This window comes from Gopherus flavomarginatus, chromosome 1 (assembly GCF_025201925.1).
Source record: "Gopherus flavomarginatus isolate rGopFla2 chromosome 1, rGopFla2.mat.asm, whole genome shotgun sequence".
Lineage (NCBI taxonomy): Eukaryota > Metazoa > Chordata > Testudines > Testudinidae > Gopherus > Gopherus flavomarginatus.
Window position 1 is genome coordinate 261931476 of NC_066617.1, and position 15887 is coordinate 261947362.

Genomic DNA, 15887 nt, shown 5'->3' on the forward strand with positions numbered 1-15887 from the left:
CAAGGTTATGGGAAGAAAAGAATTAGATTCATACTAAGCTAAGAGGTGACAATATTTTCCATTGTACTACATATTTCTAGAACAAACTGTCAAGATTCTTCTTTCACTCTGATCTAACTCCATTGATTTCAATAGAGTTTCTTCTGATTTGTACTGGTATGAGAGCACAGTCAGATCTAGGGCATGTCTACACTTATCTCCAGAGCAATCAATCCAGCAGGGGCTGATTTATCGCGTCTACTGAAGACGTGATAAATCTACCGCTGAGCGCTCTCCCGTCGACTCCAGTACTCTACCGGAGCGAGAAGTAAAGGCAGAGTCGATGGGGGAGCATCAGCAGTTGACCTACCGCAGTGAAGACACCGTGGTAAGTAGATCTAGTGTACGTTGACTTCAGCTACGTTATTCATAGAGCTGAAGTTGCTTAACTTATATCGACACCCCTCCCTGCCCTAGTGTAGACCAGGCCCTAGACATGTAAATGACCATTTGGCTACAACATTTACTATTGTGCTTATCATCATTTTCAAAGCAAATGAATTTTTACTATAGTATATCATCACAAAATAATATTGGACAGTAATTTAAACAAGCTCTTTTATAAAGGATAAGCATCACCAATTTATCTTATTCCCATACTAATTCACTGGTTTTCCTTTACCTTTTCACCTTTTTCTCCATAAAAACCCAGGCCCCTGTTGCCCTGCAAAGACATTAAGTCAGCATAAAATAATTATACAATATTTCTACAGAATAGATTTAAATTAAAGGAGCTCCAGAAGCACTTAACCAAAGGAGTGTTTCAGGGTACGGATTCTTAGGACATCATTGCAGAATTGTGATCACATAACAGTCTAGCTCTAACTCAATAAGTAATTTGGGTTTAGCATTTAGAAAGAAGGCTGTAATTAAAACCTCATGTTGACAGCACTGCTCCAGTGTTTCCTCTAACAGGCATTGTCTGTCTTTTCTCTGAGTAACAATGTGAAAAGACTGCACATTGCATCTCGAGGGGCTTTTTAACAGAAGTACATGTTAAATAAAATTATCTAAGTGCACTGCATATTGGAACTATGAACTCGTATTTTCTCAGATAAAATATAATCTGAGATATATGGACAGATTCTTTGATCTGGGGAGACTGCTGTGCCCACATCAGCAGTGTAATCTGGCTCTAACACAGGTTTAATCACCCCAGGGAAGATTTCCCCAGTGTAAGGTTGATTTAAAGGATATGTCTACAGACCTTTTTGGAGTGAGTGGGAATGAGTCTCCCAGATCAAGCTAGCTGGTCCACACTAGTGCTTTAAAAATAGCTGCGCAGACAACGCTTTGAAGTTGCACTGAGGCTGGAACTTAAGCTCTGAAACCACCTTCCTCCCTGGGCTTCACAACATCTTCAGTTTACTAGGTATGTGTGTAATCACTATAGTCTGCAGACCTGAAGAAGAGCTCTGTGTAGCTTGAAAGCTTGTCTCTCACCAACAGAAGTTGGTCCAATAAAAGATATTACCTCACTCACCTCGTCTCTCTGTAATAATTAAAGGCCTGACTTTGCACACCAACTGAAGTTAGTGATATCTATCCATTGACTTGGATCAGACCCTATGAACCCAAAATGAAATTCATAGATTCATAGATTCTAGGGTCAGAAGGGACCAATGTGATCATCTAGTCCGACCCCCTGCACAAAGCAGGCCACAGAACCCTACCCATCCACTTCTATAACAAACCCCTAACCTATGCCTGAGTTATTGAAGTCTTCAAATTGTGGTTTGAAGACCTCAAGCTGCAGAGAATCCACCAGCAAGTGACCCATGCCCCACGCTGCAGGGGAAGGCGAAAAACCTCCAGGGCCTCTGCCAATCTGCCCCGGAGGAAAATTCCTTCCCGACCCCAAATATGGCGATCAGCTAAATCCTGAGCATGTGGGCAAGACTCACCAGCCAGCACTCAGAAAAGAATTCTCTGCAGTAACTCAGATCCCATCCCATCCAACATCCCATCACCAACCATTGGGCATACTTATCTGGCAATAATCAAAAATCAATTGCCAAAATTAGGCTTTCCCGTCATATCATCCCTTCCATAAACTTATCAAGCTTAATCTTAAAGCCAGATACGTCTTTTGCTCCCACTACTCCCCTTGGAAGGCTGTTCCAGATCTTCACTCCTCTAATGGTTAGAAACTTTCGTCTAATTTCAAGTCTAAACTTCCTAGTGTCCAGTTTATACCCATTCGTTCTTGTATCTACATTGGTACTAAGTTTAAATAATTCCTCTCCCTCCCTAATATTAATCCCTCTGATATATTTATAAAGAGCAAGCATATCCCCCCTCAGCCTTCTTTTGGCTAGACTAAACAAGCCAAGCTCTTTGAGTCTCCTTTCATATGACAAGTTTTCCATTCCTCGGATCATCCTAGTAGCCTGTCTCTGAACCTGTTCCAGTTTGAATTCATCCTTCTTAAACATGGGAGACCAGAACTGCACACAGTATTCCAGGTGGGGTCTCTCCAGCGCCCTATATAACGGTACTAACACCTCCTTATCTTTGCTGGAAATACCTCGCCTGATGCATCCTAAAACCGCATTAGCTTTTTTAACGGCCATATCACATTGGCGGCTCATAGTCATCCTGTGATCTACCAATACCCCAAGGTCCTTCTCCTCCTCTGTTGCTTCCAACTGATGTGTCTCCAATCTATATCTAAAGTTCTTATTATTAATCCCTAAGTGCATGACCTTGCACTTTTCACTATTAAATTTCATCCTGTTACTATTACTCCAGTTTACAAGGTCATTCAGATCTTCCTGTATGGTATCCCGGTCCTTCTCCGTGTTAGCAATACCCCCCAGCTTCGTGTCATCCGCGAACTTTATTAGGACATTCCCGCTTTTTGTGCCAAGGTCAGTAATAAAAAGGTTAAATAAGATTGGTCCCAGAACCGATCCTTGAGGAACTCCACTAGTAACCTCCTTCCAGCCTGACAATTCACCCTTCAGTACGACCCGTTGTAGTCTCCCCTTTAACCAGTTCCTTATCCACCTTTCAATTTTCATATTGATCCCCATCTTTTCCAATTTGACTAATAATTCCGCACGTGGAACCGTGTCAAATGCCTTACTGAAATCGGGGTAAATTAGGTCTACTGCATTTCCTTTGTCTAAATAGTCTGTCACCTTCTCAAAGAAGGAGATCAGGTTGGTTTGGCACGATCTACCTTTAGTAAAGCCATGTTGAAATATGTGAGGACAGCTCTTCAGAGAAAGACTTACTTGTGCTCCTGGCAAACCCGGTGGCCCTTGTGGTCCCTGTACAAATACAATTGGGGAGAGTAAATCACCTCTCATTAGTGCCTTTTCTAATAATACTATTTTGAGAACATCAAACACTTTACATGTGAAACATAAGGATACATTCAGAATGTACTGTATTCATTTAGCATTCAGAGAGTCAACAACACTTAATATATTAACTATCTTTATTGTACTGTATGATATTGAAACATGCTAGTTTAGCGCATTTGATCATCTTCCTGGCCCTAATGGGATACGAGGCTGCTAGTTACTTGGAGCCGGGGGAGTTACTTCTGTAGCTCAATAGGAACTTGTAGTTTTCACAAGACAATATAATTGCAATAATACATGTGATACATGCTCAAAGGTCTTGATTCTTTTTTGCAGTGCTGATCACTGGAGAATGAGTGTCACACACTGCCTTTCATTTTCAAAATGTAATGCCCTCTTTGGTTTTAAAAACACCTAGTTGTCATACTTAAACCTGTTAGCTACTGTACAACTACTAGCTCCTAGTGTACAAAAAAATGCTAGCATGATACTTCTGTCAGGTTGATTTCATAGAGTACATATTTTAAAAATACTTACTTCCTTTCCTGGATTTCCTGTTGGACCAATTAAACCCACAACACCAGGAGCACCTTCAGGTCCCTAGAAATGCCAAAAATGACTTTAAAAAATGAAACAAACCAATAATGGATATTGTTTTGGTAGCTGCTATTATTAACATACTGATAAATCATCACATTTTGTGAAAAGCAACTTACTTGAAAGCCCAACAATCCCGGCTCACCAGGCTCTCCCTAAAGAAGACAAAAATAGTTAAAGATACAGTAAGTACTGTATACGACATTAAACGATACATCTTCTAGCTCAGGGATTTTAAAAAGGCATTCCTTCAGTCATATGAACTATTTTAAATAATCAGAACAAAGCATAAAAACATGACACAAAAACTTTAAATAAAGATAAATTCAATATAAATACTGATATAGATAATTTTATTACGTTAATTGTATATTTTCTATGTACAGTACAGTTATATATATTATGACTGGGATTTTCAAAAGGTGGCTAAGGGAGTTAGGGTTGGAAATTGAATGCCTAACTTCCTTTGCAAATCCCAGTTTATAAATTTAGATGATGTCCAATAACGATATGTATGTATCCTGAATTCAAACAAACTAGTTAAAAGAGGACTCTCTCAATAGATTGCATTTAGAATTACAGTACCAAATGGTTGTTTCTTTGAAAATTTCCATTTTTAAAACACAGAAAACATTTGGAGCATACTGTTTTAGAAACCACATTTTTTACGGCAGAACACGTTGAAATATTTTTGGAAGTTGGATCCAAAACCATTTTGGGACAACAGTTCACATACCCTTACTTATTTTGAACAGCTTCTTACTACACAAGTATCATCACTGAAGTTAGTGGGACGATTTATGGGGCAAGGTAAAATCTAATAGTGTATGGCTGTCATTATCTAACTGTTGGGTATCAGATACTCGAAATGAACTAATACAAATGATTAATTATGAACACTATTATTAGATTTCAAAATTATTCTAGAAGGAACAGAATACTATCTGATAGAAAAATACAAGATACCTATTAATGTATTAACAAAAATAATTAAACCACAAATGTTGGCATCTTATCATTGGCACAACACATTTTGCTAATCTTTTCCACACAGAAAAAGAAGAAAGTGAAAATCTGGAGCCAGATTCTAGCCTCTTCTTTGGCTGTTTTATGATGCTCCATTGGTACAAAGCAGCCAGAAACATAGCTTATCCACCTATCTGGGAATTCTGTTTGCACAAGGGAAACCCTCAGATAATGCAGAACTAGTATATCGTATCTATGTGACCCTTCTTCCAACTGTGGGAGAGAAGGCATGGCCAGGGTGCTTCTGGACTCAGGCTATTCCTGGCTGTTGGAACAGCCTGTTTAGGTTGTGAGCAGCTGGAGGTAAATTAGAGCATCCTGAATGCTGCTCTAATTTACAGTGGGGACAAGATTGTTCCCAGGCTTGTCCCAGAATCCAGGAATCACAAAGCAGGTTCAAAACTCCTTTTGTACAGCCCCTTATGAACTGTGCTGAGCACAGTCTGGACCCACCTCAGAATCTGGGCCATAAATGGTAACGTACATATACTACATTGTAAATTATCTAACCACTTATAATAATTATCTAAATGTTTATATTTTTTCACATATAGATACACACACACTCACACAAGTAGATTTGTCTGAGCTAGGTACAGCTAATATCAAGAATCTATAGTAATAATATTTAGCTCTTATACAGTTATAGCAGAATCTATCTATCTATCTATATTATATACACTTATATTACAAATCAGCTCAACTCCTGCAGATCACATGAAAATTATGTGGAAAAGGAGACCAAAAAATATACTTGTATTCAATACTCTGGAAAAGGAATTATGCTGCTGGGAATGACGCACGTTAAAGTTACAAAACTTTAAAGTGACCCCTGAAGGCACTGGACACCATTTCAGCTATGCTTGCACACATCACATTTTAAATCTACACTGGAAACGTTTCCAAAACAAGAAGACTGTGGGAGATTTCCAGCGCACCTATAGTCAACATGTAGCTGGAAGTTCTTTGTTATGAAGAAATTGGAAAGGCCACTCTTTCCTGGAAGTCAGCTAGGGTTCATAATACTCAGGAGAGTGTTGCAAAAGGCATGTAGAAAAATCAGAAATTTGGCTTAAAGATGGAAAAAACCCACCCCTCTACCAAATTCAAGAAACGCTGCACACGAGAGCTCATCAATTCACAAGTGATAGATACATACCCTGAATTTGCTTGCTAGCTCAGGAGTCATTACAAAAGGTTCCCCCTTCTGACCTTTTGGTCCTTGGATTCCCTAAATTGATAAAACAAAACGAAAAAGGATTTTCACATCTATGACTATTTATATATTTAAAGTTGTGAAATATATCCGACAGCAATTTCATATGTATATGCACACGACAGTGTGTGAACAGTGACTATGCCTAAATGTGGAAATTCATGTTACATGTAGAAAGCTGAAATCATCAGGATCATATGGGTGAATTGTGCAGGAAGCAGGCAAAGAAATCTGCCCTTAATTAAGAATTAGGTTGCGGGACCTCAGAATAGTCCCATTATGTGGGCTGGAATAATGACTGCAGTCCCGCCATGCTGCTTACGTGGGTTGGTAAAGCCACTAGATCCAAATAATGAACTGTTTGTGAAAATTGTGAAAAAAATTTCTCAAAATTTTGATTTATTTTTATGAATGCTACTCTTTGGTGGATAGACTATACAGGCCACCTTGTGGTTTCCTCAAACCACCTCGCTGTGAGACTTATATGATGGAGAGGGTTTTGAGTAGACCCTCCAGATCTTAGCGAATTTCATAGTCTTTCATGACTAACTTGTGTGGCAAATCCATAGGGGTTCTGTGTTAGGTCATCCCCTGTAAGTGGAGTGTTCTGTGGATAATTAGAGGGTCAAAACCAAAAGCAAGACTAAAACTCATTGGAAAAAATAATTAAAACGTGAGATAAACACAGAGTGGACAGGGAGTCCCGCTTAAAGATTTTTCCATTTTCGTCCTGAGAATACTACAGTTAAATTAATCAAAATGATGACTTTAAGTTCATTCATTCAGCTACTTACAAAAGAACCAGGTTGACCGCTGGGCCCCTGACTTCCTCGCTCACCAGCATCACCTCTGGTCCCATTGCAGCCATCGTGACCTGGTTTCCCCCTTGATCCTGGCTGCCCAGGATGACCCTGTGGAGAATAAAAAATATTTTATCTATCCATCTGTTCCTAGTTTCCATTTTCCAGTGCTCATATAGTTTTTAAACATTCTCATAAACAGCCCAAGGCTTAAATCCATGGGAAACTACAATTTTCAAAGAAAGAAACACAGTCAGTGCTTTTTTTTTATATAGCTGCAGCTTGAACCAGATGCCCCAGACAGCATGAAAAAAGTCAAAAGCAAAGGAAAGGGTAAAAAAGCTATGCTCAATGCACTTTCTGTTAAACAGAGAGCTAAACCAACTAAGGACTTTTACACGGAGAGTATCAGGGCCTGGGATTATTGCAATAATCAGTATCTCGGCGTAAAAGACTGGGAAGAAGGTTTCTTGCTGGCTTTGAACAGATTCCATTCTGGGGAAAAAAACATAGCAATTGTTTTGGAGCAGGGCTGAGTGTCATCATGCAGCTGCGGCACTCACATGGAGAGAGAAAAATAAGCAGTTCAAGCCAAAGGGGTATGTGGCATTGTGGAAGTAACAATATCAGACTCGTGAGGTATTGGAAGGGAGAGAAAAGTTGGTCGTGATTCAGCGCTCTCTTAAACTGGACATACTTCACTGTAATTCCATTAATTTCACTGCCATTACTTACTCCTGATTTTCATCAATGTCAAAGAGAATCAGAGCAATCATGTACTTGCTTTGAGCAGCTCTCTACTTTATGAAAGACTGCAACCAGAAAGATAGGAGCTAAGTATACTCAGAACCCCATCTTTCTTCTCCCTTCTCCACCTGCAGGAGCTATGCTTGCTTTTCCACTCCTGTTCCCTCATCTGAGCAGAAAGAAAACTCCTTATTGCTTGTCTGCCCCCACTAAGCACCAGCATTACCCCACTCCTCATCAGCCTCATGATCCTCACCTCCCTCTTCTTGGCCATCAGCCTCACATCTCTGCACTGAGCCACTCTTGGGAGTGCCTATTTACTTCCACAAAAAGAACAGGAGTACTTGTGGCACCTTAGAGACTAACAAATTTATTTCAGCATAAGCTTTCGTGGGCTATAGCTCACTTCTTTGGATGCACAGAATGGCACACACAGATTTACTTCCAGATAGTCATCATAGGTTCCTGGCCTGAGGCAGCTGATTGGGAAACAACAGCAGGGGGAGGCAGGATACACTGAGAGTGCACGTTGGAGGTAAGAGGTGGAGCTATCTAAGACTCACCGTAGGCAAGTGTCCCAATACAGCCTCATTTTCTTGTATCCAAAACACCACCCTCTTCTTGCACAGACATCAGCCGTGTGTATGCAAACCCCACTGAAGTCAGTGAAAGTTGTATGCATGGACTGATAAGCACCCTTGGCTGCAGTGCTTCCACTGTGGAGGGGAAGGAGTTTTTCTGTCTTTGGTTTTCAGAGAGAAGAGGAAGAACGAGTGTGAGTGAGAGAGAGACGCCTCTAAAACTAGATTTGGAACATCGCTGGATGCAAAAAGGGTGAGAGGAGAGTGGATGTGGATGTGCATGGGTGGGTGGTAGAGAAAGTCCCTGATGTCAGAGGGCACTGCAAAGGAAGTCCTGGGAAATCTGTCCAGAGATTCCTGTGACTCAGATTTCTTTGCTTATTATTTTATGCCACCAGATGTAAAGCAGAGTAAGATGCATCTGAACTCTTTCCCCTGAATGGACTATGGTTTCCATATTGGAACTTTTCAATGGTTTGTTACATAGATCATGATAATTTATTAAAAGTTCTACAATATTGTAATACCTTTGAAAACTTTTAAGATCGTATCAGTCACAACGTATAATAACTGAAATTAATAACCACTCAGCATCCTTATAACCAATGACATTTTCAAAGCACTTTACAAGCATGAAATAATGAAGGACCTAATTTTGTCCCCCTCCACTGCATGATGAGGGGAGGCTAAATACATGGATCACACCTCTCCTGTGCAGAAGAGCATGCTTAGCTCAGCAACCCCCATAGACACACTACAGGTGTCCTCCTCTTTAGCCCTTTTTGTGGGTTTCTCTGTGAGCGGAAGCAACTGAATCCTAATTATCTGAGATGATGATAGATGAGGCAGAGTTTTCTTCTCAGTTACATGTCTGCAACTGCATTCATTTAACTGATCACCATATTTGGGGTTGGGAAGGAATTTTGCTCCAGGGAAGATTGGCAGAGGCCCTGGAGGTTTTTCGCCTTCCTCTGCAGCGTGGGGCATGGGTTACTTGCTGGAGGATTCTCTGTACCTTGAGGTCTTCAAACCACAATTTGAGGACTTCAGTAAGTCAGACATAGGTTAGGGGTTTGTTACAGGAGTGGGTGGGTGAGATTCTGTGGCCTGCATTGTGCAGGAGGTCAGACTAGATGACCATAATGGTCCCTTCTGACCTTGAGTCTATGAGACTTGAGTTGGGTTGTCTGCATGTCACTGAGGACAGAATTTGACATAAGGGTTTTAATTTAGTAGGGTAATTTCAGTCCAATCTAAAATGTTTACAGTGAATGGTAAACAACTCTCAGTAAACCTTGATATCTAATGTATGAAACGAGTGACTACTTACAGGAACACCATCTGCACCAGGGAAACCAGTTACTCCTGTTAGCCCCTAAAATGAGACAACACAATTAAAACAATGAATTATCCCACCATTTTCTTCTTTAGATGTTACATGAAATATGTGAAGCTTTGAAATTACCACTTCTCCTTTTGGTCCAGTTACTCCAGGTCGCCCTCTTTCACCTTTGTGACCTTTGTGACCTTCTAAACCTGGGATACCCATTAATCCTGGTGGTCCAGGGAATCCCTGAGGTCCAAGTAGTCCTGGTTGACCCTGAGGAAAGCAATAAAAGCATTTCTTCAGGAATGATTGTAATACACAGGGATCAATTCAGCTCTATTATAATGGAATTTTCCCATCCCCTTAAACAGATGAAAAAAACTCCTTTCAACTCTTCTTACTCTGGCAAGCTGGGTTCTTTGGTGAACATCATATGACAGCAACACACATAGAAGCTACACAACAGGCAACAGCACTCATCCTAGAATATTCACTGTTATGCTATGAAAAAAATGTTATCTGCAGAATAAACAGCTGGTTTCTGTTGAGCAAGGCCCAAAGCAGATGCAATTACAGTGCACTCCAAGTAACTGAGATGTACTTAATTGTGAAATCCACTTAATTGGTATGCTTCTCCCAAATTGAGCTAGATACTTAACAGCAGGAATTTCTTTTCTTTGGGATGGTAATTCCCCTTAATTATGATGCCTGAAGATGATTAGATGGGATTCATATAGGAATAGGTACTCAACTAGGGAATGGTAATCACATAGGTTCAAGAGCTGATAAAAGGCTTCTCTGTCCTCAAAAAATCTCTTCTGGTGTTGGTTCAGTAAAACAGCATTAATGATCAGGCCCCTTCAAACTTTGCTTAAAATTCATTCTCTTGAGGCTGGCAGAATCACAAGGATCAACAAAAAACAACCAGCACCATACGCTTCTATTAGATTTCAATTCAAATTGCAGGGAAAAGATCTCTTTGAGACTTAGTCAAGTGAATCAGCAAGTTGGAGAATAGTGACATACAGCATTTTGAGAACCATTCCAAATACAAAATGGCTTCTTAGGGACTACTGCTGTGTACTTAACATATAATAATTAACAACAATCTTCTTTTAATGGGAAATCTGCTTAATCAGGATGACCAGCCATCCAGAAAGGCAGTGCTTAATTTGTAATTAAATTGAGCTGGGGCTGAAGCAATTAGGTGCCGGGGCTCTAGCCATTTTTTTACTTTCATAACTGATGCAGCAAGCCCCGAGGTGCCGGTGCTATGAACTGCCAAACCTAGAGGTGCCGGAGCTCAGCCTTGGAAAGCCCTGGCACAAATTAAGCACTGTAGCAAGGCATCCTACAAACCATACAACTATCATATACACAAGTGTGTACAAACGGAATGAAATTATTAGTATAATAGAGCTCCTTCACATATTCCCCATCTCACTTCTTTGAAACTATTCCCCCCTCCAATAGATAAAATACATAAGGTTATAAAACATCAAATATTCCAATCTTTTGGTCCTGTGAAGACTATTGGTGCCATTTTCACTTAATGCCACTGGGCTAGAGAAAGGAAAAGAAACAAAACTGATACTGGATCACTTTCTTGGATCCAGAAAGTAGTCAAAATGCTTAACAATATGCTGGTGAGTTTTAGGCAATCTCCTGGTTTATTTTTATTTTACACTATGGGCTCTGTCTCGTGACTTGTGTGACATACTTCACAAATTTTCTTTCTTCATTTTCACTCCTCTGTTCATAACTACATACTGTCTATTGTAGCCCTTCAGAGAAACACTCCAGTGACTTCAATAACATAAACAAAAACAACCCTCTCAACCAAAATGAGATATATGCTTGTGGTATAAAAATGATCAATCATAAATGATTATTCTTAGATCTTCCATATATCTTTGTTTTCACTTTGTTCACAATTATTAACCAAGACCCAAGCTAGGCTTTTCCCTTCTACTATGGCTTATTCAGAAAAAAAAAAATCACCACACAAGTAGGTTTTGTGGCTAAAGCACTGGCTTCTTCACCCCTACCACAAAGGTCTGAACGTGATTTGTACATAGAATCATCGAAATGTAGGGCTGGGAGGGAGCATGAGAGGTCATTTAATCCATCCCCTTGTGCTAAGGCAGGACCAAATATGAGAACATCCCTGAGAAGTGTTTGTCTTACCTGTTCTTAAAAACCTCCAGTGATGGGGATTCCACAGCATGCCTCGATAACCCATTCTAGTACTTAACTATCCTTTCAATTAAAAACCTTTTCATAATATCTAACCTAAATTCCCTACAGGAAATCCATTATGTTATTTCAGCCCAGACCATATTGAGGAGCTGACATAATGAAACCATCTGCAAAATTGGAAAGGGGCCAGGAATGAGATGGTTTACAGCTGGATTACACTTTATTCCTCTGGATCTAATCACCAGCATGGATCTCTTGCACCTTATTTTCTATCCTGTTTCAATTAATCTAACAGTACCAATTACTTAGGATACAATGGATACAATGGATCTAAATATTTAAATTGTCATAGTGAAACAGTTTCCATCCTTTACATACAACTCAACAAGAATGTAACGCAACATCCTGCTGTTTAGAGCAAGTCTGCTTTATTAGCGAAGCAAAAGTGGGATTTTTTGGCTATGGGAGGTGAAACTTTCTTTTGTGTCAGCATATTAAATAGGAACACATACACATGTAAGTTAAGGGCCAGATACTTCACTGGCAAAAAATGAGGGAGGTGCTCAGATGAACAAAGGGACCAACAAACACCTCAGCAAGAGGCAGCTCAATTCCTCATCCTGCTCATTCCTACCTGCCCCGAGTGTGTCTCTTATCTACAGACAGCAGAATAACTAATAGAGCCACACAAGGAGAGTGGGCTCTAGGATCAGGAATGTGGAGACATGCCCACAGCCATACCTTTCCCCCTTTATATACGATGGCATAAACTCTGAGTGCACAGGTGTCAGGTCAGGGGTCACATGCCATGAGTAGCTTGTGCAGGGTACTGATTGATATTTCCAAAGCAGTAGTGTCTCCTTGTATGTCTGTAAGCACCCAAATCCCCTGTTCTTCTGCTTCCAAGGTGCATAGACCAATGCAGTGCCAGACCTGATGGAAATATCTTAACTATTTGTTTAAACTTACAAACAGTGTGTGACAGGATGCTGAGCAAGCCACTCCAGCTCCAATCAAGGGGAATAGATTGGGGCTGGTTGAAGAGCCCTGTGTCTGTCTGGCAATGAGAAACAGCTGCTAGCCTAATCAGCCAGGGGCTATAAAGGCTGACAGGCAGGAAGCCAGAAGAGGAGGGTGAAAGAGAAAGCACAGGCATGGAGATGGGTGGGGCCCAGCCTGGCCCTCTAGTCTGCTGGTGGCAAAGTTTGGCTGCGAAAAACCTGTACCTAGATCAGGGGTTGGCAACGTCTGGCACGCAGCTCACCAGGGTAAGCACCCTGGTGGGCCGGGTCAGTTTGTTTACCTGCTGCATCCACAGGTTTGGCTGATGGCAGCTCCCACTGTCCATGGTTCGCTGCTCCAGGCCAATGGGGGTGGTGGGAAGCGGCATGGGCCGGCGGATGTGCTGGCCGCATTGCCCTGGAGTGGCAAACTGCGGACAATGGGAGCTGTGACTGGCCGAACCTGCGGACGTGACAGGTAAACAAACTGGCCCGGCCCACCAGGGTGCTTACCCTGGTGAACCAAGTGCCAGAGGTTGCTGACCCCAGACCTAGATAGTAAGGTGGTGGTGGTGGTGGTGGTAGTGGTGGTCAACAGTTGTAAATAAAGAGCACTCGTCTTTGCATCGACCTGAGGCCTCCCTGACTGATTTGTGAGGGAAGCAGGGGAAGAAACCAGAGGGGCCCAGCTTATACCTTGCTACACACTGCTTTAAAATATAATGCTTTATTAAATATTGATATTAAAATAACTGCAAAAAAATAACCCCATAAAAAGGCATAAGGCAGAGCCTCAAATAATCTCTTAAAGTAGATGCAAATCACATGCTAGAAAAACCAGAGCACTGTGCAAACGAACTTTGCAATCCACAATCCAATTGTATAATCACATCACCTGAGTTAGCTCAAGTTTCAGATTAAATTTTGAGCAATTTCAGTAAAATGGATCTTTTTATTGAGCCATATTTAGAGAAATAATGGATTCTATATATGGAAAATGCTACTTGGTGTAGCCACTGAAATAAATGAAAGCCTGGCTAACCCAAGGAACTTCCACAGTCTAGTCAGCCACAGGAAGCAGGTAAACATACATATGCACATCATTTCCTGGACACCAGATTTGCAGACAGAATGCCTTTTGAACATCAGATTACAACTTCCAACAAATGCTCATAATGGACCAGATCACAAAATGTGCACGAAGCCCTGTGCAGGAGGTAGTATGGTGGCACACCATCCATGTGGCAGCATCACAGGAGGCACAATTTTGTCTTTCCATTAGTATAACAAAGATTGCTCTTCGCCACCAACCCTGTGTTCCAGTCCTGCTCCACAAGCATGTAGGGGTGTGGGGGTGCTGGGCTTTGGCCCCGCCTCCTCCTCAACCTCTCCTTGCTACCTTTCAGGTGATTTGTTCACTAGAGAGAGGAGAGGGCCTTGCATACACTATCTCATGTCAGTGCTGCTCACCATCATAAATTATTATGTACAACAAAGATATTATACTTAAACCTTGAGGGGTCACTGACTTAATGAGATTACGAGTTAACTCTGGAGAATACAGCATTATTGTAACAATATACTGATGTCCGCATATTTATTTTGCCAATATGTAACTTGCATTGTACTACATCCATCTTTTCTCCACTTTCTTTATTAGTCCCCTTGTGCTGTACATCAAAGACATGGCCACCTGTTAACTAGAAATAAAGGTCTAGTCTGTCATGTTTTAAATGGCTGACAAATTATAAACAACATTATCAGATGTTGCAACTCGGTTTTTTTTTGTCATCTCTTTTAAACTTCCTTCGAAACATAACCAATCTTCAGACTTCAGACATTCAGAAACTCTTTTGGCCTTTCAACCTTTTCCTTGCATGGAGTTTGGTTTCACCAAAATTACCCCGTGATCTCACTACTCCTCTTCATACTGATTCTATCCCCCAAGCCCAATTTACAATATAATACTGCCAGCACTGAGCAGTACTACTCACCTCTTTACTATCGGTGGAGCCAGTAATGCAGCTTACAGTTAAGGTAGCCTAACACTCTTCATTATAGGCATGTGAAAGCACAGACTTATAATGTTAACTGTTCTATGCTGTGCATCAACCTGAATTTTATTGTAAAGATTCAGCTAAAATGGTTCCACTGTTTCTGACAAGATTAGGGAAAAATACACTGTCTTTCTCATGATGAAAAATTCTTATAACTATTTTGTTGAGAAGCTCTAGCACAGTAGTGGGCAACCTGCGGTCTGTGGGCTGCATGCAGCCCATCAGGGTAATCTGATTGCAGGTCGCAAAACATTTTGCTGATGCTGACCATCTGCAGGAATGGCCCCCCGCAACTCCCAGTGGCTGCAGTTCGCCGTTCCCAGCCAATGGGGGCTGCAGGAAGTGGCGGCCAGTACGTCCCTGTGGCCCGTACCGCTTCCCACAGCTCCCATTGGCCAGGAACGGTGAACTGCGGCCATTGGGAGCTGCGGGGGGCGGTGCCTGTGGACAGTCAACATCAGCAAAATATCTCACAGCCCGCAATCAGATTACCCTGATGGGCTGCATGCGGCCTGTGGGCCATAGGTTGCCCTCTACTTCTCTAGCACCTTCATGCTCTGTAGCAAGGGTTTGAAGTTTGGTGGAAGGTGGGGCTGTCCTTGTGTCAGTGATGTCCCCTGAAAATTCACCCAAATTTGGCCAATGTATATACCTTTGAATAAAAATCTCATTTTGCATATGCTCAGTAGAGGCTTGTTAGAATTTGGTAAGAAAATTCTCTGAAGGTTCCATCCACAAATGAGCATGCTCCAGCTCAAGGCTCCAGGAGCTGACCAGCCCTTACCCTGCAATTGCTCCTTCTAGCTGCCAGGGACCACTGCAGTGCCAGGCACCAGTACTGAGAGCAAGAAACTGGATCTTTTGTGCTCTCAAAGTCTCCATTCTGGCATCCAGGCAGTATGGAGGAGAAGGAGGAAGCTGCCTCACTGTAACGCAAAGCATGAAGAATGTGGGATGGACAGGACAGAGGTAGAGCAGAGTGGGAG

The 15887-nt window shown here is 41.5% G+C and overlaps 1 protein-coding gene across 1 annotated transcript in view; it reads right to left on the bottom strand.

Annotated features, from left to right (window-relative positions):
- Nucleotides 1-15887, bottom strand: part of COL4A2 (collagen type IV alpha 2 chain) — a 230081-nt gene that overhangs the window by 81573 nt on the left and 132621 nt on the right. The window contains exons 5-12 of the mRNA XM_050946942.1: nucleotides 9783-9917; nucleotides 9648-9692; nucleotides 6984-7100; nucleotides 6133-6204; nucleotides 4067-4102; nucleotides 3888-3950; nucleotides 3279-3314; nucleotides 662-703 (exon numbers count right to left, since the gene is read on the bottom strand). Coding sequence (XP_050802899.1) covers nucleotides 662-703; nucleotides 3279-3314; nucleotides 3888-3950; nucleotides 4067-4102; nucleotides 6133-6204; nucleotides 6984-7100; nucleotides 9648-9692; nucleotides 9783-9917 — 546 coding nt within the window. The remainder of the gene's footprint in view (nucleotides 1-661; nucleotides 704-3278; nucleotides 3315-3887; nucleotides 3951-4066; nucleotides 4103-6132; nucleotides 6205-6983; nucleotides 7101-9647; nucleotides 9693-9782; nucleotides 9918-15887) is intronic.